The sequence below is a fragment of the Strix aluco genome, chromosome 18 (assembly GCF_031877795.1).
Source record: "Strix aluco isolate bStrAlu1 chromosome 18, bStrAlu1.hap1, whole genome shotgun sequence".
Classification (NCBI taxonomy): domain Eukaryota; kingdom Metazoa; phylum Chordata; class Aves; order Strigiformes; family Strigidae; genus Strix; species Strix aluco.
In genome coordinates this window covers 14,747,239-14,769,085 of record NC_133948.1, presented here as the reverse complement: position 1 = coordinate 14,769,085, position 21,847 = coordinate 14,747,239, and the positions used below count along the sequence as shown (strand labels likewise).

The 21,847-nt window shown below is 44.7% G+C and overlaps 1 protein-coding gene across 2 annotated transcripts; it reads left to right on the top strand.

Moving 5' to 3' along the window:
• Positions 1–394: 394 nt before the first annotated feature.
• Positions 395–20,544, top strand: FBXO21 (F-box protein 21). 2 transcript variants are annotated; one of them, XM_074843706.1, is made up of 12 exons: positions 395–665; positions 3,469–3,604; positions 5,401–5,495; positions 7,600–7,721; positions 9,374–9,520; positions 10,381–10,418; positions 10,761–10,897; positions 11,720–11,896; positions 12,671–12,803; positions 15,633–15,823; positions 16,803–16,960; positions 19,893–20,544. In XM_074843706.1, exons 1-12 carry the CDS (start codon positions 427–429, stop codon positions 20,069–20,071), a joined length of 1,752 nt encoding a protein of 583 aa, XP_074699807.1. In that variant the 5' UTR covers positions 395–426; the 3' UTR covers positions 20,072–20,544. The 2 variants fall into 2 exon arrangements, with proteins under 2 accessions (XP_074699807.1, XP_074699806.1); XM_074843705.1 differs by having other exon boundaries at positions 396–665; positions 10,381–10,514.
• Positions 20,545–21,847: the final 1,303 nt, after the last annotated feature.

Sequence of the window (21,847 nt, the reverse complement as noted above, 5' to 3'; positions counted from 1 at the left end):
GGCCAGACGGGCACAAACCTCTTGCACTCAGCTGGCCCCCTGCAGCCTCCCCGGGAGGCAGCGTCGGCCTCGGTCTCTGCTCTACCGGGGCCCGGGGCGGCGGGCGGAGCAGCGGCGTTTGGCAGGACTGGGGCTCCCCGGGGGTTGACGCCTCCCCTCGGGGGTAGGAATTTGCAGACGCTCCCTAGCCCCGCCTCGGGCTGCTGCCCTTGACCCGGCGGGGCGGCGCGCTCCGCTCTGCGCCGCGGCACTTGGCAGACGCTCCCTAGCGCCTCCACGGGGGAGGCGCCGCTCCGTTCTGCGCTTCGTGGAGCGGCGGCACTTGGCAGACGGTCCCCGGATCGTTCCTCCGCCTTCGCTCTGCGCCGGAAGCGGGAGACGCTCCCTAACCCCGCCCGCGGCGGGTCGCCCAGGTAAACATCCAAGATGGCGGCGGCAGCGGAGAGCCCGGGCCCGGCGGCGGCGCCGGCGGGGCCGCGGGGCGCGGCGGAGGCCGATGGCGACGGGATGGGCCTGACGGACCTGCCGGGCGAGCTGCTGGAGCTGATCCTCTGCTGCGACGTGCTGGGAGCTGCTGACATCGGGCGGGTGTCGTGCACCTGCCGCCGGCTGCGTGAGGCGTGCCAGCCCCGCGGCAAGGTGTGGCGGGAGCGCTTCCGCCTCAGGTGGGCACCGCCGCCCGGCCCGGCACGGCACGGCCCACCGGGGGCTGGGCGCGGCTTGGCGAGGGAGGGCGAGGGCTGCCCGCGCGTCTCCTCAGCGCCCCGGCGGGCCCTGTCAGCGCAGGCCGCCCCCCCCCGCCCCCCCCGAGGGGTTCAGCTGGCACCGGGGACGGTGCCCTCGGGCCGCTTGGCCTGGGAGGACCCGGGTGCTCCTGGGGTGGTGGAAGTGCACCCCCATCACCAGCCGATCCCTGTCTCTCTTCTGTTCCCGGCTCCGCAGGGTGCGTGCTGAACCCCTCGTGGGTTGGACGAGCTTGCAGCTTTCTGCTGTGTATGTAACGGGTGAAATGGGGGTGTCCTTCCCGAGCAGGGATGTCACAGACAGTTGCAAGGCTGCTTCCCCTTCTAAATCCTGTTGGGTGGGACCAGGCTGAGCCTGCCGCTTGGAGGAGATCTCTCTTTGCAGTCCCTGCTCGGAGGCAATCAATCTTTGCAGCCCCTTGCACAACCAGACGCTTCGGTTACCTGCAGCCCCCAGATCCAGCCTGGGCTCTGGCAGTGGTACGGACATAGGGCCACATGCACACTGGGGTGGTCGACTGACCTCTCTGGCCCCGCTACCGGCTTCCAAGACAACTGCCAAGACTTGTCCTATTGCAGGACTAGTGCGTCACAGTAAAGAGAGGTGTTTATTTGTAGTGCTTTTGGGAGAGCTGTTTTCACAGAAACCAAAATCCTTTGGATTGATTTCTGCTGCTTGTGAGTTTAGTTTCCCCTGAAGGCTCTCACAGGGAAGCTGATGAGGGCATAACTGTTATAATCATTGTTATAATCAGTGAAACTCTTAACATTTTAGCTGGGAGTAAAACATGAGCGTTCTATCGCTTATTCTACGCTGGTTTCAGCAGTCCTACAAATGCCACTCCTTCATTGGGACTGCCAACCTATCTAGAATAGGGCATGCTCATCTGCTACCTGCTTTTGGCACAGGAAAAGTAGCAATATTGCTTTCTCTAATTGCCAGTTGGCTTCTAAAATTTAGCATAGCTCAAATGAGAGGATTATTCTCTTTTCATGGGTGAAAAAGGCTACTGAACAATTAGTTTCCCAATTCGCCAAGCTCTGGCTTGGGATGGCTGGCCAGATACTTTCACCAATTCAGTGGCTCTAATGTCTGAGGCAAACCTGAAAGTTTAAAAATGGTTGAGATCCAACAGCTGAAATTGAATGTGGTAGGTGATTAGCACATGCTGCTGTCCTCCTCTGTCTTTGATAATAGAACTTTTGGCAGGAGTTTGCACATTGACCTTGTCATCCTGGCTGGATGCCATTGTGGGTAATTGCACTTTATCTTCCTAAAATTTTCAACCCAAGAAATTATTCTTTCTCATCCTAAAATAAATGATTGTAATTGTTATTACGATGTGGCTGCATTTCAGCAGTAGATGAATGGCTAGGGATCCATCAGGAGAGAGGTGGTTATGTAATGTGAAGTTACATGGTTAGCCTTTGACTTTATTTTGTAACTGCAATTGCAGTGTAGTTTTATTACTAACTGGTAGTAAAATATCTGTCTTCCATGTGCAGATGGACATAACTTTGCATTTTGGTCAGTTGGTAGTAATTTTTATACAGAAGTAGTGATTTAAGTATTTGGCATTTTCTCTCTTTATAAAAGTAAAAATATCTATTATATAAAAGTGAATATATATGTATATAAAACCTGAAAAGAACCTAAGGCAATCCATGTAGTTGAAGGAAAATGTTTTGTAAAAACCGGTAATAATTGACAGAATTTCAAAATGTGAAATACATTCCTCTGTAAATTACAAGAGGCCTTTCTCTCTGTTTTCTTTCCCATGCTGTCCAAAATATTTCCGTCTGCACCGCTTCTTCTTCGTGTTTCATACACAAATGATCTTGGTATCTTCAGAACAGTCATGGGTATTGCTGTGCCGGCCCGGATTTTACTGCACAGAGCTGAGTTGTGGCAGCACACGCCCACTTTACTAGAAAATGTGCTGTTGCTAATAGCCCCCAAAACATTACCTGAAGTTAGGTTTTCAGATGAACCTTGAAACGCTTCTTTGTAAGCTCTGGAATGTTTTAGCTCTTGGACTTTTAGACTCAGTAAAGCAGGTCCATCTTTCTTTTACAAGAAGGGTGTAGGGGTTTTTTTAAACATTTATTGTGTTAAAAATGAACTGCAAAAGTATTTAGCTGTCACAATTTGACTTCACAGTCCTCTGTTTTCCTCCAGTAGATGTTGCCACCAGCAAGGGCAATAGAGGGAGCTCTGTTTTGTACATGCTTTGCATTAGACCCACAGGGTAGTAGGAAGAACACAGGACAATGAATTCTTATTCTGTTAGATGACAAGTTAGCTTAAATGTGATACATCTTCAAAATGGCAAAATGTTATGATGAAACTCTGCATCTCTTCTACTAATGTGAAACCTGTGTGTATCTTGCAACGCTCTAGAGGAAATCTCAAAAGTGTTCAGGATATAGAGATACTGAAATACCTGGAGTATGAACCTTTTGAAGGTTTCCTGTTGGCAGGCTTCAGGAGAGCTTACTTCTAAATAACCATTAATACACAGATGAAATCAGTTGGATTTATGCTTTGATGCTTGAGTCAGTCATTGGATTAATTTATACAAGTACATTTAAAGTTGTACTGTGTCTTGACAGTGTCTCAGCTCCTCAAGTCATGTGGTTACAGTAAGCAACACTGTACAGTTTTGGAGGTTCTCAGTGATGTTGAAATACTAATGAACCTGTTCACTTATGTCTTGTCATGTAGGTGGCCATCACTGCTGAAATACTACAGCCACACAGACAGTGTTAGCTGGCTTGAAGAATACAAAGCACGGCACAATGCTGGTCTGGAAGCCCAGAGAATTGTAGCTTCGTTCTCCAAAAGGTTCTTTTCGGAACACGTAAGTCATTTTCTCTTATGTATGTGCAACAGCCTAGCTACTTGTTTAGTACTTTTTATTAGTTTGTCTTTCCTCTCTCTTCACGTCTTTGTAACTGTGCAGTCAGAAACTTCATATTTGCTCACTTTTGTGCTAGATCACCAGCCAAAAGGGGAGAGACAGCTCAAAATCCAGAGGTGTGTAGAGTCCAAAGCACGCTCTGCATATCGCATTCAGCTGTTGCCACTGCAGCTTTAAAAGCTCTTTGCTCATTGCTGCGTGTTCAGACCTGGCTCTGGGAACTTGTGAAGGACCGATAGTTTGTTGACACATGCCAGAGCCTATGAATTTATCTGACTGCAGACCTTGTGCAGGGATACGTTCTGTAAGTTGTCAGAAGTCATTTGAAAACAGGACCAAGGCGCAATAGGTTCACTGAATTGGAAAGTATATTATTTAAGTTCTTTACCCAACCGTGACACCAAGATGCTTTTGCATTCAGTGAGAAAAAGGTGAAAATGTAGTTTCTCAGAGAGACTTGAATGTGGAACAACAGTTAACTTCATTGTTTACTTAGTTGACAGCTGTGGGTTTTCACTATCTGTACAATGCAGGTCAACCTGAAATTCTGTGGAATAAGCATAAATGCTGCCTATAACACCAGCTGAATTAAAAAGTTCACACAAGAGCCATAAATGGCCACCCCTCTGGCTCCTTTGAAAATATGTTGTGGTCCAGTAGAGAATTCCCCTAAAATATAGGAGACCCATGTTGAAATCCTCTTACCTGATTTTAAGCAAGGGTTGGCACCTCGGTTTTCTCCCCTGGAGAAAAAGGCTGTGGGGCCAGTAGGGTGTTTGGAGATGCGAATCTCTTAGCTGTTGTTTTTGGACTGTTCCACACAGCAGATATTTGACCATGGAGAAATCTGTGTCAGGGCATTAACAGCGGGCAGAAGCTCCTGGATTCCTACTCTTTTAATCATGTATGCAAAGACTACTGAGAGGCCATTCAACAATACCCAAAGGCCTAATAATTAGGACCATCTCCTGTGGGGCTAGAAACTGCAGCTAGATTCCCTGCTTAGAATTGAGGGGAAGAGACTTTCAACCCAGTTCAGCTAGATCCTGCTGAATGCCTGCTAAGATACAGTATAATGGGAATTGCTTTTTCCTTGCTCTATTAGCCCATGTCCTATACTGGAAAGCTTGAAAGCAAAAAGATTTGTTACAGTTCAATCCAAGCTTAAAAAAGAATTCCAAATTCTGGAAGAAAATAGCTGTTCTGAATATAGATGCATAAGTGATTGTTTCAAAAAAATTCTGTTCTATCAACAAGCTGGTAACGCTGGGTTAGTGCTCGTCATTAATCAGAGGAGGTTTTTAAGCATAAGCTTGAGGCTGAAATGAAGGTTCCCACTCCTTCATTCCTTCCCCCAGGAGCAATCTGCTATGCTAGGGAGGATTTGTAGAGGTTCAGTCAACCACAGGCAAAAGTTGATTCCACCTTAAAATTCCTTCCAGCTTGGGCCCAGCCTGTGTAAGATCTGGTATGCTTGTGCTGGTCACACACCCGCTGTAGGAGCCCCGAATGCTGTAGTAGTTAACTCAAATTGCTGTGGAGTGGTACTGGGGCTCTTGGTGGATCCCTGTAACAAATCCATGGAGTAGAGACTATGAGTACTTGGTGAACTGGACATTTTTAAGATCTTACATAATTTTAAAAAAATAGAACAAAATTGGTTTTGAGACGATGAAATTATGTTCTTTTGGGAAGAAGCTGTTGTGCTCTGCATAATTCATTGTCTGGTTTGACAGGTCCCTTGTGATGGATTCAGTGACATTGAGACTCTCGGGTGCCCAAGTCATTTTTTTGAGGATGAGCTGATGTGTATCCTTAACATGGAAGGAAGGTAAGAAAGAGAAGGGTTGGAAATGGAAGGGATTTTTCCCCTTTCACCAGTTAAAGGAGAACGGTACTGTGGAGAATGCCTGACCTCAGCTTCTGTCCTTTTGTCACTCATAAGACAACATCCCCAGGCTTACCAAGGCTGGGAAGTATTGCTGTGTGTTTAATTTCAGAATAAATTTAATATTCCCAGAAGAAACCATGTAAGCTATTCTACAAGAAGGAGGTTCTCTGGCTTTGTGTTGCTGTTTGTTGCTTGTTTCCTTGCCAGTTCATGACATCTCTCAGGACATGTTCAATGTACCCTCTTCCCTGCAGTAGTTTTGGTTTAAAGAGTTCCCATCCTCATGTTCCTTTTTTATTTAAACCTGGATCAGCTTCCTGAACTGATTTGCAAGATGAGGCCACAGCACCAGAGGGAAGCAGGAATACTCAATGAGGATTGCCACCATGAATCCCTCTATCATGAAACTACAGCTTTTTTTTTTTTTTTTTTTAATTCGTTGCTCTTCTTAACTGTAGTAGGTTGGTACAATCTTTGTCCCCAAGTAACCAACTGAGTTTAATTCAGTCGCTGCAAAACTTGCAGTTCTCTAAATTATTCAGACAAGTGAAATGCCAAGCAGGTAAATAAAACTTCTGGTTTGCATCTGCCTAGGTATTCTCATCACCATGGTTAACACTGGGCAAGATGAATAAGTCTCTGCTTTACTTGAAGGTTTTCCTGCTGGTAGCATATAAACCATGCTGATTTTGCTGTGGTAAGAAGCAGCAATAGATTGCTCTTAATGGAGTCTAATAGCCGTGATTAAAGGGACTGTTAGCAGAGCTTGAAAAAACATAACTGGAATGGCAATCATCTCATTTTTGCTTTTTCACATCCATTTTATTACCTTCTCTATTTGAATTGGGACTAAACATCTCTCATTTGACAACTGCTTAAAAAGCTTTTGAGCCTTTGCACTGGCCAAATGCCTCCCCATAAAGCAGAATTGATGCTAATTACACCCTGATTAAGCTGTAGTCATTGCCATTCAGGAGCATTAGGCTAAATCATTTCCCTGGAAGATATCCCAATAAATCAGTTGTCCCTATTGAGCATCCAAATTTATTGGAAGAGGATAAAGTGTTACAAGGTTTGATTGTCCTCCTGTCCAGTCGGATGGAGAAGGCTGATTTGATCTGGAGGAGAGGAAATGTGAGCAGAAGGAGAGGGTTTTTTCTGAGGAAGGAAACTGGACTTGTTTTAAACACATGGCAAGGACAGAGCCTGGGAATCAGTAGAATTCTCCCTTTCAGTGTTTTGGGGGCCAGGGCTTTGTGCCATTTCTAACTATTTGGTGTAAAAGTCCTCAGTGAAGCACTGGATGACCCATTGCTAAAGGCCAGGGCTTGCTTAGATGCCTGTGATTTGAATGCCTCTGAGTTAGCCTGTCATATTTCGGGTGACCTCTTCAAACCTTATCTGGACAGTAACCAGCTCTTTATTGCTTCTTCCTGGGCACTCTACCTTCACTTGTTAATTTAGGAAGTGAAGGGGTTCTACTATAAAACCTGTAAGGTTTTGGGTTGTGTGATCTACAGACTAACTGTTGATCTGTTCCTGCCTTTTCAGAGCAGCAGAGGTGTTTTTCCTCTGGGGATTTTTTTTTTTCCTTCTGAATATTATTGGACCTACATTCATGTCCCTCATCAATTTCTTTTTAATGTTGAGAGGATAGTTTAAGATTGATTCTGGAGGGATCCAGTCAGACAGAGGGTAATGTTTTATGAATAAAATACAGCATTTTAATCAGATATTCCCAAGCTACTTTACTTAGGATCTGTGTTGTTTCCCATGATACTGTATCTTCTCAAAATTATAGATTGGTAATAGCATAAAAATCAGAGATGATAGGAGCAATGTTTTGCAAGTGTCTTATATTGTGGTTTTTTTGATTATGAATTTCTCCTTAACCCTTGCTGGTTGACTCTTTGGTGATGGTGATGTCAGTCTTGTTTAGAAAAGCAATAGTCTCAGTTGTAAACTGTATTCCCTGGAAAAGTTAAATGTTCACCCTTAAAGTGCTTGTTTACAGCAATACTACTTTTTGTATTTAAATGTGCAGGAAAGGTCTCACCTGGAAGTACTATGCAAAGAAAATTCTATACTTCCTACGGCAGCAGAATATATTAAAAAATCTGAAGGAGTATCTTCAACGCCCAACTGATCGGCAGTCGTTTTTGGAGGGTAAGTCTTTGGCAGAAATCCCCTGTAGAGCACCTGATGACAGCTTTCCATCATTGTTGTTTTACCTGGAAAGAGCCTTCCTTGCTTATATTTCAACCAGCCCTTGGACAATGACTCAGAATTAAGTTTGGATTTTTTGATGTACCCGAAATCCTCAAAATCTTGCAGTAGTTGCGTAGTGTTGCGTCAGAATGTCAGGATTACATTAGCTTCTGTCAGTGCTGTATGCTTGAATAATTGCCCATGGACAGACGAGCTGAAAAGCAATGGAGAAAATGTTAAAACACTTGCATTTGAATCTTGAACAATGTCTTAAGGAAATCAGCAGTAGCTCAGCATCCTAATTAGCTGCCATGGCAGAAGGCTTGACTGTGGCCCATGAGCTGAATACAGCCTAACAGACCAGCTGATCTGATTGCGAGTCAGCTCCCTACTATCTCCTTTCCCAGAGCTTCTCAGATACGGGCAAGGAGCAGGCTGCAGGCGGGGGGAATTGCTGTCACGGCTCATAGTCTGAGCACTGTGGTGTTCTCTCGAGAGCTGCCTGACTGCTGGGCTGTTGAAGCTGTGCAGTGTAGAGCTGGGGAATGGGTGCGAATCCAGTCACATGGTGGGAAGGCATGTGCGCCTGATAGGAAGAAAGAAAAGGCTTTTCTGCAATTCATGTTCTCAGTCTGGTGGATTGTTCTCTTCTTCAAGCTTCCTATGGAGAAGATAGTCTTCTGAACGGATCAGAAGCTGCCAGTGTCTGTGGAAGAGTCCCTTACTCTTGGTATACACCTCAAAAATGTCGTATGAAAGAGTCTCTAACACCAAAGCTGGTTCTTGTTAGTGACAGTAGACTCTGAAGAAGAGGCTGTGTTAGGGGAATAAGGGGACGACATAGCTTGGGGCCCTGCTGAAATCCTCAAATACAGGCCTGTCATGAACGTGCTAACGAAGCAGTGTAGGAAGCTGGAAGAGGTATGATCCATGTAAAATTCATGCAGGTGAATACAGTTGATTCCAAAGGTTGAACAATACAGAGGCTTTGGAAAGAGCAATGGTGACAAGATGACAAGAAGAAGATTCTGAAAAAGGGCTATTTTTTTTTTCTCCACAGAAGTTTGACAGAAGAGACTTGGGCAGAAGGAAAATGAAAATCTGTTCAGTTATAGTGGTTTTCTGACATGAAGATGGAGAGCAGGCGTGGAAGGGAAAAATGAATGTAGCAGAAGAGGGAGTGATGAGCAAGAATGGTAGCTATGAGGATATGGCAGAAAGAGATCGGGACTGAAGCAGAAGTGAAGTTGAGATTGTTTCAGACTCTGAATAAAAACACCAAGTTGGGAGGATGCCAGGAGATACGGTGTGACCAGAGAGTTGGCTGGTTAAGCCTGGTCTAGCAGCATACCTGCTCAATGTACAAATCTATTGCTTTCCCTTTCAAGATGGTGGAGGGGGGAGTACTGAATTTAATTGAAATTTATGGTGTCAGCGTATTCTTTGCTTTGCATTTGATGTGATAAATCCCCAATATATGACTGCAAATGTTAACAGGAAAGCTCTTGTGTTCTGCTGCAATTGCTTGCTGCATGCCTGGGATTTAGAATAGTAAAACTAAGCAAAGAAAAAACTGAAGTCCTGTTTCTTATATAGTTTGTTTTTTCCAGGTGCTGTTTTAATTGATCAATACTGTAACCCACTGTCAGACATCTGCTTAAAAGGTGTCCAGGCACAGGTGGATGATATCACAGATAAAGTGCGCAAAGTCCTGCGGACAAAAAATCCAAGGCACCCCAGCTTGGCTTCCAAGGCAGGTACTGTACAGAAACGTGTACTTTACTGCAGAGCATTTCTGCAAGCCTTGATACAGGGAGACAAGGTGAAACAGCTGTGGAATTACTGCAGCTTAAAGAGCTGTTGTTCTTTATCCCCTGACAAGTGTATTCTGGCATTTGCTTAAACCATCATTCAGGAAACTGCCATTTGTTCAGCCACAGGGGCTCAGTAGCCCAGGGTTGTCAGTCCATCTGATGCTGTCTAAGCACAAAGAATTGGGAGGGGAATTCTTTTTTTATTTTTTTCCCATTTGTCCCTGAAATCTTAAGTAGTCCTGATGTTTGTAGGAGAGCTGTGGGACAGGGGATTGACATCTTTTCCTCCGCAAGTCTCAAAGTCATCAGCAATAGAAAAGATGCTTTAACATCTCCAACGGTCAGGCAGCGTCTTGCTCCTTGCTGTTTTGTAAGCACCATCTAATGTTTGCTGTCTTTCAAAGAGAGAATGAGCGATCTGCCTGTATCTGTGTATCTGGAGTGGCCGAGCTGGGACTCCCGAGCAGTGAAAGCACACTGCTGTGCGTGGGCAGTGTGACGTGTCCAGCTGCAGCTGAGCTGGCACAGGGTGGTGAGGATCCAGCCCTCTGGCCACAGAAGGAAGCGAGGCAGCAGTGCTGCACAGCGAGCTGCAGGGCAGCCCACCGAGCCAGGCCACGCTGGGAGCAGAGTGCTAGGGCTGTGCGCTGCCACTGTCAACTCCTGCCAGTCTCTTGACTATCTGAATTGGGACGAGTCTCTTGTGTTCTCTGTCCACGTGAAGAATTTTGGTGTAAGGTTCATTGCATAAAGGTTAAGTACACTTGTTTTCTCAGTCTTTATTTCTTTGCATGTCTTTTTAGGAGAGGTCCTGGTTTCAGAAGTGGAGCTTCAGCGACAGGTACTTGATGCTATGAATTGTGTCCTATATGAGCAGTTAAAATACAAAGGAAACGAGCTGGATTACTATAACTCCCTGAACTCATACATTCACCAGGTATGTGTATGTTAGGCAAAAACTAGGCTGCAAGGCTTGAGAATTCCTGTTTGTGGTGTTTATTTGTCCAAATGGAGTCAGACAAATAATTCTCTCTGAAGAACAATTTGCTGTAAAGTTAATACGATACCATCTTTTAGTGCGTATTCTGTGAAGTTGGTGTATTTTCATTTGTGAAATCAAACCTTTGGAGGTTTGTGTTTTTCTTAATACCCCACATGTTTTTATCACACTTTTATCCTCCAGGTTTTGATCCGCAGGACAGGAATTCCCATCAGTTTGTCTGTGCTTTATTTAACAATTGCCAGACAGCTGGGAGTCAGACTTGAACCAGTCAACTTCCCTAGCCATTTTCTACTGCGATGGTGTCAAGGAAAAGAAGGGTAAGTGGCCTGCTGAATTTTGAAGTTATGTCCACGATAATAAAAACCAGAAAGCATTTACAGCTCCAGACCTATACTAGAATGTTTAATTATTTTCCATCTGTAATTATAACCTACACGGAGGAAAAGATCAGACCTCTAAAAAAGTTTTCCCAGAACTCAGCTCTGCTGATGATAAATGGTAACAGATTTCTTGACTGTGACATAATAATACTAACCATGAGGTAATGTTTCTCTTAAGAAAATTATGAAAACTGAAAAGAAGAAAAAACATGTTGATTTCACTTAACCTTGCATACAGAACAGTTGGTGGAGGCCACTGCTCTTGTTCTGTGCACTCATTTAATTCTCTGAGTCAGTGCAAAGTACATCTTTGACCAGATCACAATCAATTTACAGAAATCTGTTTTGTGAATGACATCAGCAGTTCGATTCAGAGCAATAGTTTTGTCTATATGTACCCCTTCTGGCACTAGCCTTCAGATGCCATATGCGTGGGCTCTGTTACACTTTCCAGTGCAAGGCCATAATATAATCTAGCAATAGATACAGCAAACCTGAACATACCTGAAGGAAAGAACTGGTATGATGGGGTGAAAAGTCCCCTTAGTTTCTCTGTCTTTTCCCATACGTGTTTATCTGAAGAGGCAGCTAGGAGGAGAGAGAAGGTACCAGGTAATCTCTATTTAGGAGGGAGCTGAGGTACGAATGACACTTGTTTTACAAACAAGCTTGAAAATGGTGAGGGAAGAAAAGAAATACGTAATCCTGCTTTACCATGAGACCCAACATCACAGTTTAGTTTCCTTGTTATTTCATTAGAAGCACAGATATTTTTGACTACACCTACATTGACGCCTTTGGGAAGGGGAAGCAGCTGACGGTGAAGGAGTGTGAGTACCTTATTGGCCACCATGTGACAGAGGAGTTCTATGGAGTGGTGACTTCAAAAGAGGTCTTGCAGCGTATGGTGGGAAATCTCTTAAACCTTGGCAAGCGGTGAGTTGAGGATCATCTGACATGTAAGGCATGTGGAAAAAATGGCCCAGAATATACTCTCTGCCTGTCTGATACTGCTGCTTCACAGTATTTGAGTGAGTGCTTTAAAAAGGTGTCAGTCACCCCAGGGAATCGTGAAAACTCTGTATGTCATGTTGCACTGTCTAGTTGCTTTTAATCACCTGCAGCGGTATTGTGTGGAAACAAGGATATTTAGTAAAACTAGTTCCCCTCAAGAAAATGGACAGATTGTTTTTTTCCTTTGTGAAAAGCTGATAGGGACTGTCCACCGTTCCCTTAAGATCAGAGACCTTTGTTATGATCTGGTAAGCACAGCCCGCATGCTCAAACGAGCAGTTTCAAAGGTACTGTTGGTTTGTGGAAGATCTGGTTTTATTTTCAAATGCCCCTGATAATCACTTTCCCAAGTAGCCAGACACAGAAATCACAAAGTGAGAGGATTCTTTGGGTGATTTCAGAAAGCAGATTTCAGAAAGAAATGGCTTGGAGAGTGAATTCTCTATGTAGGATTATTTGACCGTGTGGAATACCAGTGAAGTGGGAGGGTAGAGTCCACTCATCAGTTGTGCAGCATTTTTCCTTCTGAGCAGGCTGTTGGATGTGATGAATGACAGTCAGCGCCGGAGTCACTCTTACTGAATGAGCATGCCTGTACCTGTAGCATCATTTTCAGTGACTCTCCCTGTACATCGGAGTACTGGGGATAGGGGTTGAAGAGCTAGCCTTACAATTGAGTTTCTTTTTTGCTGGCAGAGAAAGCACTGATCAGTCTTACCAACTCTTGAGAGACTCGTTGGATCTATACCTGGCCATGTATCCGGACAATGTGCAGCATCTAATGCTCCAGGCTAGGTTATACTTCCACCTGGGAATCTGGCCAGAAAAGGTACCTCGCCACTCGGTCGTATGTATTCTGATAGGCTAAACACTATTAACACTAGTCGATTGATTTTTGGACTACGTCAGCTTGCATTACAGTCTGCCACAAGTTGTTTCTGTAATAAATGCAATTGAACAAGTTATCACATTTCAGAGAATCAATTTCTACTATATGAAGCAAGGAAAAGAGGATGATTCTTGCTTGTCCTAGGGGAGACTTGTGAGCAGCCTCGAGTCTGAGTCATAATTTATGATTTACTGCCCAGGTCTGACAGCTTGCAGCCAATAGTGTGGACTTCTAGCTGTAAGAGCATTCTATTTGGTTTATGTCTAGATTGTGGTAGTGGTGGTAAAACTCTTGATGGACTCATGTAAAAGGAATAATTAACTTATCAGAAAACTTGTAGGAAGTTATGTTTTATAAATACGACCATAGCTGTTCTCTGAAACCTTAGCCACACAAGTGGCTCTTGTGAAAAAGCAGCTTAACATTCCTGCCCTTGGGATTCTTTTTTAATACAGAATCACAAAATCATCTCGGTTGGAAAAGACCTTGAAGATCATCCAGTCCAACCATTAACCTCACAGTGACCGTTCTCAACTCCACCAGATCCCTCAGCGCTGGGTCACCCCGACTCTTAAACCCCTCCAGGGATGGGGACTCCCCCCCTCCCTGGGCATCCCCTTCCAACGCCCAACAACCCATTCTGTAAAGAAATGCTTCCTAATATCTAGTCTAAACCTTCCCTGGTGCGTAGCTTGAGTCTTGCTATCTTGTGAATGTGAGAAAGATGGTGCCAAGACTTACAAGTTGTCTAAGTTGTCTAGATCATCCGCGTCTTTCACTGAATCAAGGGAAGACACAGGGAAGAAGCATGTAACTCAAGAAAGTGTTATTTCTTTAGTGTGTCACTACAGCAAAGAGGTGTTCCCTAGTCAAAATTTCCTGTGCTATAGTGAAGCTCACACACTAGGGCAGTGCCTGTGCCATTTCCAAATGTGAGGGAGCAGAAGTATTGGCTGGACAGCTGAGCTTTCAAAATCAAAGCTTTCCCCACCAAATTAACTGAAGCATAGGGCTGCTGGAGAAGCTGCCTTCCTTTTGAAGAACAAACTGTGCTAAGCTTGCTGCTCCTTTCTTACAGCAGCAAGTTTTAGGGTCACCACAGAAAATACAGCACAGACTAAGAAATTGTGTGCGGGGGGCACTCGCTGAGCTGCAATGGCAACCATGTGTAAATAGGGGACAGCCAAGTGAAACACTGAAAGATCTTTCCCTTTCTGGCACCCAGTGATGTGTTTGTAAAGCACCAAGACTTTACATACTTGCATTTTGCTGCTCCTCAGAACAAGTAATACAACCCCATGGCTGAGTTTTACATGTAGTTTCTCTGCACCGCGTTGCCAGATGCAATGAAAATGTGCAAATTGGGACTCTTTAGTGTTGCATCCTCATGTGCATCCAGTCATTCCAGGCTGTCGGGTAGGATTGTAGCTAGCCAGAGAGAATGCACTGTGTCTGACAGAACAGAAGATCCCAGATTTAATAGAGGTCTGCCAGATTTGTGGAAAGTGATACAAAATCTTAAAAGTCAAGCAGAGCTACACAGAATGTTGTCCTAAATGTTTGCAAACAACAGTAAATGAAATTGCCAGGAATCTCTGGCAGCTCTGGTCACTGTGCTAGGCCTTCCCCTTTATGTAAGATTTTTCAGGATTTTCATGTCTTTGAGATGCCAGCCAGAGAATCAAGGTGGCCAAGAAGCCTGAGCTGTGTTTCTTCTTCTCATACTTGATTGCTCACCTGTTTTTTTCCTGAATTCATTTTCGTTACCTCTTGGCTGATGTTCTTACTCAGTAGCCTGAGATGTCTATTCCTCTTCTACTGCTGCTCTGAACTTAGAGTGACCAAAACTTTCAGTGTGTGATCAAGGAGACAATCCTTTTGCCAGGTGCTAAAGTGTGTGAGATTTTGGAACTATGGCAGCACTTGAGGTGTTTGATACTGGAACAGATGTATCTGTCTTTTCCCCAACCTGTTTAGACAACAGTTTTGGTAAGAGCAAGAAAGGGAGTAGGGGAGGAAAAAAAAAAAAAAGAGTAAAACTTGCATTGCCTGCCTCTAACAAATTTGGCAGAAGATGCTTTGATAGTGTGCCAGAGGGTGTTTGGTGTTGGTAGGCTGGTATTCTGGATCTACAGGGTTTGCTGCTTTGAGAGCACGTGTAAAGTTAGTGTTCTTTAGTGATCCTGAGACAAGCAGGTTCTCTGTCTCTTGTTCACTATTACATGATATAGCATCATAGAGGTTATTTGCATTTCCTTCTGTGCTGCCTTATTTTAACTCTGTCAGGCTCCCACAGACATGCTGAGGAACTCTTTTAAACTAAAACGTTTGTTCTCAAGTACAGCAGAAGTCATCTGGAATAACTTCACAGCAGCAGTTTGGGAGACTAGCAACAGTATTCTCTTAAAATTTCAGAAACCTTGAAATGGTCTCATCAATGCCTTGTGGTCGCAAAACGCGATTAGCTTGTATGACTTAGTTTTAAGGATTTACTGTGCTCAACAGTGCCCTTCCTTGGAAGTAGGTCACTTTACAAATAGAGAAGGACTGTTTGCCATTTCTGCAGGTTAAGCAGATGTGAAGAACTCCTTGGGAGTGTGTAGCTAGAGCAAAGATTCTCAGTCCTTTGTGGAAAACTCGTGTGGCGGACCTCTAGGCCTGGGCACGTAGACCCTGTCAACTTGAGAAAGATTATCTGTATATATTTGCAAGTGGTAGACTGCTGTAGAGACTTGTTCTGAATCTGTCTCTTTGTTTTGGTTGCTGAAGGTTCTGGACATCTTGCAGCATATTCAGGCTTTGGACCCATCCCAGCATGGGGCCGTCGGGTACTTGGTTCAACATACCCTAGAGCATATTGAGCGCCGGAAGGAGGAGGTGGGACCTGAGGTGAAGCACCGTTCAGATGAGAAGCACAAAGAGGTCTGCTTTTCGATTGGGCTGATTATGAAACACAAGAGGTGAGCTCTTCAAAACCTTCCCCCTGTTAGCAGTCTGTACTGTAACAACGAGTGCAGAAGTGTTTGTTCTGACAGTAATGAGACGTGGTTTTTATCTGCCAAGGAGGAACCTGGAATGGAAAATGCCAGGACGTGCATCTATACCACGTACCTCATAGAAAAATGGGAGCAGCTCTGTCTGTCCTTTGAGAGAGCGAGTGTATTCACTGCTGTTTGCTTGCAGAGAGACATTTGTGGAGTGACTTGTCTGAGTTATCATAGATCACACAGCTAAAATTTCCACAGCCTAGAGCTCCCGAAGAAACATCAGTAATCAGTTAATGAGGGACTGTGGAAGAGAATTGACTTCAAAAGATTCCTAAGACAGCTTATGAATCTTTCCCTGTGCTATTATTACCCCTTCTTTCTGCACTGCGCAGAGGCTTTGTGTACTCCTCTGCCAGAATGACATGCCAGCACTGTGTTCTTCGGCCACTCCTCAACTCAACAAGACATCTGGAGCATATTTTAAGGGTGTCAGCAGTGACAGTTCTAATACCTCGCAATTAATCACATAAATTATCTGAAAATAATGATGGCACTGTTTCTGGGAGTTCAGTATTGGGGTTACCACATCTGTGTGATGGGCACAGAAATAATAGCACGACACAGTAGGATGGTTGTTTCTATTTCTTGTTTCCTGTTCTCCTGGTTGCTGACATCCGGTCTCTTTCCCATTTTCATTTCTTGCTCACATTTGGTTTTCCTTTGTCCTCAGTTGTTTGTTCCTGTCTATTTATCCACTCACTGGTAGTCATTTTCCCTCCTCAAAATACACACACATCTTTTTGAATTGATTTTTTTTTTTTTCCCCTCTTGTCCTCTCCTCCTTGTGCCAACTTACAGGAGGCTCCTATCCTGTTTGTGCTATATTAGTCTTGAGGAAAAAGAGCTGGCTCTGGAGTTTTCACAGTCTTTGGTGTGCAATTTTTTTAATTAGATATGGCTATAACTGCGTGATTTATGGCTGGGATCCTGCCTGTATGATGGGACATGAATGGATCCGGAATATGAACGTCCACAGCCTTCCACACGGCCCCCACCAGCCTTTCTACAATGTGCTAGTGGAAGATGGCTCTTGCAGATATGCTGCTCAAGGTGAGGAGGAGTCTCCTGTGTTTACTATCTGTTTAGAAGTACATTAGGAGAAATGGATGCTTAATGATAAACTCTTTTAAGTATGAAACATAAACTGTTAGTTAAGGTTGAGGTAGGAAGGAAAATGATCTTAAAATCATGGCCTGCTTTGTTTGCTCTCTGTGAAATCAGTACTGCTAGGAATGAACATGAAGAAGCACTCTGGTGTAATCTCTTGCCCAAGAAGTGTGTTCTGGATGTGATTGGGTTTACAGTGTAAACCATGATTGCTGCTTTTGAAAGAAGTAATTCAACTTCTGCTGAAGTCTGAAGGTCTGTCAGCAGCTCTTGCTCTTTGAAATTGTAGCTGTGCTTTGGGCAGGACCTTGAAATAGGATCTAGTGAGGGAGCAGGCGGGCTTTGCTTGTCAGGGCATGGTTCTGAGCGGTCATCAAGAGACTGTATGTGCCAGCATCCCAGAGACACAGGTAGTGTGGCTTTTGGTGCCACCTCTAATAAGAATGGGACATAAATGAATGTCTCTTTACCAGTGCGAAGAGGTGTAGAAATCTGTCACCCATTCTTTATACAACATATCATAAGAAAGGGAATTCTTGTCTGATGGTCAAAATGTGAGAGTAGGATACAGGTAAAAGTGTCCAACTGAGGTTCAAAAGAAAAAAAAAGGAAAAATACATCTGTAACTGTACACTGTAAACAGAGTGTTTCTTTGCCTCATGTTTGTCCTCCCTGTGATACAGAGGCATGCCATCCAGCTGACAGGGCAGCTGCGCAGCCTGATTGTATTTTGCTAAGAGAAGATGTGGAAGCTGCTGGAGGGGAAATGCTGAACAAAATGCAGTTCAGCTCTTTCCCAGGGGGTGCTCCCCAGCATGTTCTGGCTCTGTACATGTGAGCAAGACGTGGTTTTACAGGAGGAGACACTCCTGCCTTTGTAGGCTTAAAGTGCAGGTTTTTCTCACTGTCCTGAGAGTTCCTTTATATTCAGTAGTCCTTTTTGAATGAAGTGGGGACTGGGAATGTTGTAGCTCAGCCTTATGGCTCATATTAGGGACTACTTGGCCTCTTAGAGAGTCTTAAAAACCAAAAATTGGTGTGTGCCGTGGGTTGATATTAAAATATGCATCTCAGTGAAAACTAATCAGATAATTGTCCACAATGCTTCTGGGGCTGAGTCATCTCATATCTTTTGTCTAATAAACAAGCATAATGCTGGCTGGTTCCAGAGCACAGAGTATTTTAGCCAAGCTGTAGGTTGAACTGTGGCATCCAAGTGTTTTGATACTGATAGGGAAAATGGAAGGGTTTGTCCTTGCTGGCTGAAATTTTGCTGCCTGACTATTGAGTATCCCCTCTGAATACATCCTTAGATCATTTGGGAAGGAGCTGTTTCATAACTTACTGACCTGACCTTGGGGAGGGGATGGTAGTTTTGTACTGAAAGAATCTTAAACAAATCTGCAGGCAGTTTTATCTCACTAGCTCAGAAATAACACCAAGCTTATGTAGGTAGTTGTACCTCAGTTTGAGTCCTTCCTGTAAATTCGAGGTTGAGCTGTACCTCATTCCAAAACACCTGTTTCATACAGTGAGTTTGGTATCTACCTGTCCGCTCTTGTCTCTCTTTTGTTTATTTGTGGCAGCACAGGCCAGATATCCGTGGTTCAAAAACTTCTAGTCAGCATGTTCCTCAGGCTCCCCACCTAGTGCCAAACTTGCTTGTCTCAGTCTCTTCCCCCCTGCCAGCTTTTGTTTCGTCACTGTGTTCTTCCCTGTGTACGCAGCTCACTGCTCAGCCATGCTTCTGCAGAGCATACTGGAGTGTGAATTGTTTTCCGCAGTGGTGCGGTATACGAACAAGGTACTTTGCGAGCCTGTAGGACTGCACCAGCCCACTGAGGTGTAGAAAGCTCTTCTGCTTTCAGCTGCACACACACGTACAGCAGCTTCGAAGAGCCTGTATGGATTAATATGACCTGTGTGTGCTGTCTGTAGTGAACGGAATAGTTTCAGAGACAGATTAATTATTCCTGAATGATGTTCTCTGCATCCCATCTTCTTCCTGCCCTGCCTTGCAGATAAGTCAGACTTTGGGTCTCAGGCAGCTTTTGTTTCTACCTGTGTATCTGGCACTGTGCTCGAAAAAATGACATCATCTGGGGACTGCTGCAGGGCACCTGCGCATATGATTTACCGCTGGGCTGCCTCCCAGTCATGCTGCTTTATACAAACACTGCGGGAGCAACACAACGGCGCCCTCAGCTTGGGTCACCTTTGCATTTTAATGCCAGTGCTTCTGTGGTATTTAACTTAATCAGATTATTTTTTAGTACAAAGGAGGAAATGGGATGCTCTGGGAAGGAATGAACGTGCTCTTCTTGGGGACTTTCTCTTAACTTTAGGAAGTTTGGATGTAGAAAAGTTAATTTGGCTGTGTGAGACATACTTGAAAACCAGGCTGGTGACTTGGCATGGCTGAAACACAGGTGGGTGACTTAGGGCAAGAAAGCTCCTCTACCAGGACAGCCTTGTGCAGTCAGCCTCACCTTGGAGCATTTGAGAAGGATCTCCCAGAAACTCGAGAGCTCAGTGCAGCAGCTTCTCCCTGCACTTACAACCAACATCTGTGACCAGCAGAGTGGGGGCAGGTCAGCATCCTGCTGCCCAGACCTAATGCCAGACAACATGGTCTCAGGCATAAAACAGTTCTCAAGCCACTAGTAAATGGGGTTGGCATCACTTAGGAGATGAGGCTCTGTGAGCAATCCTACTGGCATACTATGTGTACGTTTTCTTGGATTAGGGTTTTTTTCTTTAAAGCATCAGGAGGTTGTGTTTTTAGAGATGGAAACAAGACTTAAGGCGGGTGCAGGATTTACTGCCTTCCAGCAGGCCATTTCATGTGATAACTGATTCTTTCCTCTCCTAACAGAGAACCTGGAATATAACTCTGAGCCTCGAGAGATCCCTCACCCTGACATTGGCCGCTATTTTTCAGAGTTTACCGGCATTCACTACCTAGCAAATACCGAGCTAGAAATTCGGTACCCGGAGGATTTGGAGCTCACACGTGCCACAGTTCAGAAGATCTACAGTTCAGGCAAGGAGTGAGTGCAAAAGGCATCATGAGGACAGAAGCAGCTGGAGTGTAGCTTTACCCTCTTTGCAAAACTTGCGTGGAAGGCAAGTTTGGTGACAATCCTTTGGCTTAATGCATTGAAAACTGCATTGAACTTTGTAACTGGTGCTATAGCATCTTTCCGTTGCCTGCCTGCCCATTCTGGCCCAAAGGCACAGGGACACATTGGTAGTTGAGGTCAGGCGTAAGGATCTTGCAGGGACAGTCGTGCTAGGAAGCACGTTGACCTTCGGAAGGATTTGTGCATACTACACATTCTGTGATTGTCTTGCCTAGAAGGTTGACGCAGTGAGATCCCTGATGTGGAATATGGAAGAACCCCCTCTTCCAGAGAAGGAAGTTGCTTGTCCTTGCAGTGTTGTGGGGTTTTTGTTTGGTTGTATTCTGGTTTTTTTTTAATGTATATCTCATGCAGGTGATAGTTTTTAAAGTCTCTTACGTTTCACTGTTGTCTTCTCTGGTCTGAATTTTTGGTCAGATTTTGCTTCACCTCTGTAGCCTGATTGTTTGCAGAGCTACCGTTCTGGTTCTGAATATCCTTATGAGCCTGGGAAAGAGCACCAGCAACAAAACCAGCAGCAGCTAGGCTTGCAGGGGTGGCAAGCGCAGTAGTAATGCTGAGGTCCAGTTGGCCACCTTGCTGATGATACAAACTCTCCTAATGCAGAAGATGAGCTTCCAGCCCTTTTCCATGTGTGCTGAACACACGCAGTCCATGTTCTTCCTTGTTTTTTGGTCTGTTCATCATGTATGTCCAAGGCAGGATCTGCAGCACAGCTGTGGGTGCTCCCAGGATGATTTTGAACCTCGTGGCACTGTTTAATGGAAGCCTTGAGGTCAGTGCCAGGATGACTTTGATGTGTGGGGACCTTCCACTCACTGCTGTCTCCAGTCTGTAGGTATTTATGCAATACAGTGGGATTGTGACTGGAAACTGGCCAGGCCTGGAGTCAGCCAAACCCTGTATGGAAGAGAGATGTTAATTCCTGCAGCTTGAGACCTTCCTTTTTGCTGAAAGAGAACAGATTTTGGGGGAGTGCATACTCTGCTGCCCAGAAGGGAAGAGCTTTAGCAGCTCAAGGCACATGAATTTTCACATGACTTAAAAGGCCCAGACAGAACCACTCCAGAAAAGGTTTTCCTCTGTGTTCAGGTACTACAGGGTGCAGAGTGACACAGTGTGTGTACGCAGAGCCTGCTTATCTTTGTGGTTTCTGAAGCAACGTCTGTAGACGAGCTGCAGCTAGTGTCTCCTGTCACGTCCAGTTGCAATACAGTAGTTCTGCTGGAGATGACAATTAGGTGCTGTGCCCTGTAGAGTTAGGTGGATGCTCTTAGTTTATTATAGCCCTTCAAGTATCGCCACGTGAAATCACACAGCCCTCCTCTTAAAAGAATGCTTGAACTGCATGCCATCCTGTTGAAATATAGAGCACTGATTAAATATGAGAAATAAATACTGAAAGCCCAGCACTTTTGCCAGCGGAGTGGTGGTGGTGGTCTGCAGGAATCTTGGTGCTTTAGGAGGAAGAACCCTGTGTGGTTAGTGCTGAGGAATGGGGAAGGTGCTGTACCAAGTCTTTAAAGAAGTCTGTACTGAAATAACTTGGAGGGGGGGATGGAGGAAGGGACTGAAGAATTTCTACAGAAGCAGAATGGATCCAACTGAAAGCAGGGCAGGGAATCACTAGGCAAAATCTTAAAATCCATCTCTTGTTTCTGAGTGTTGAAGTAGACCCCAACCCTTT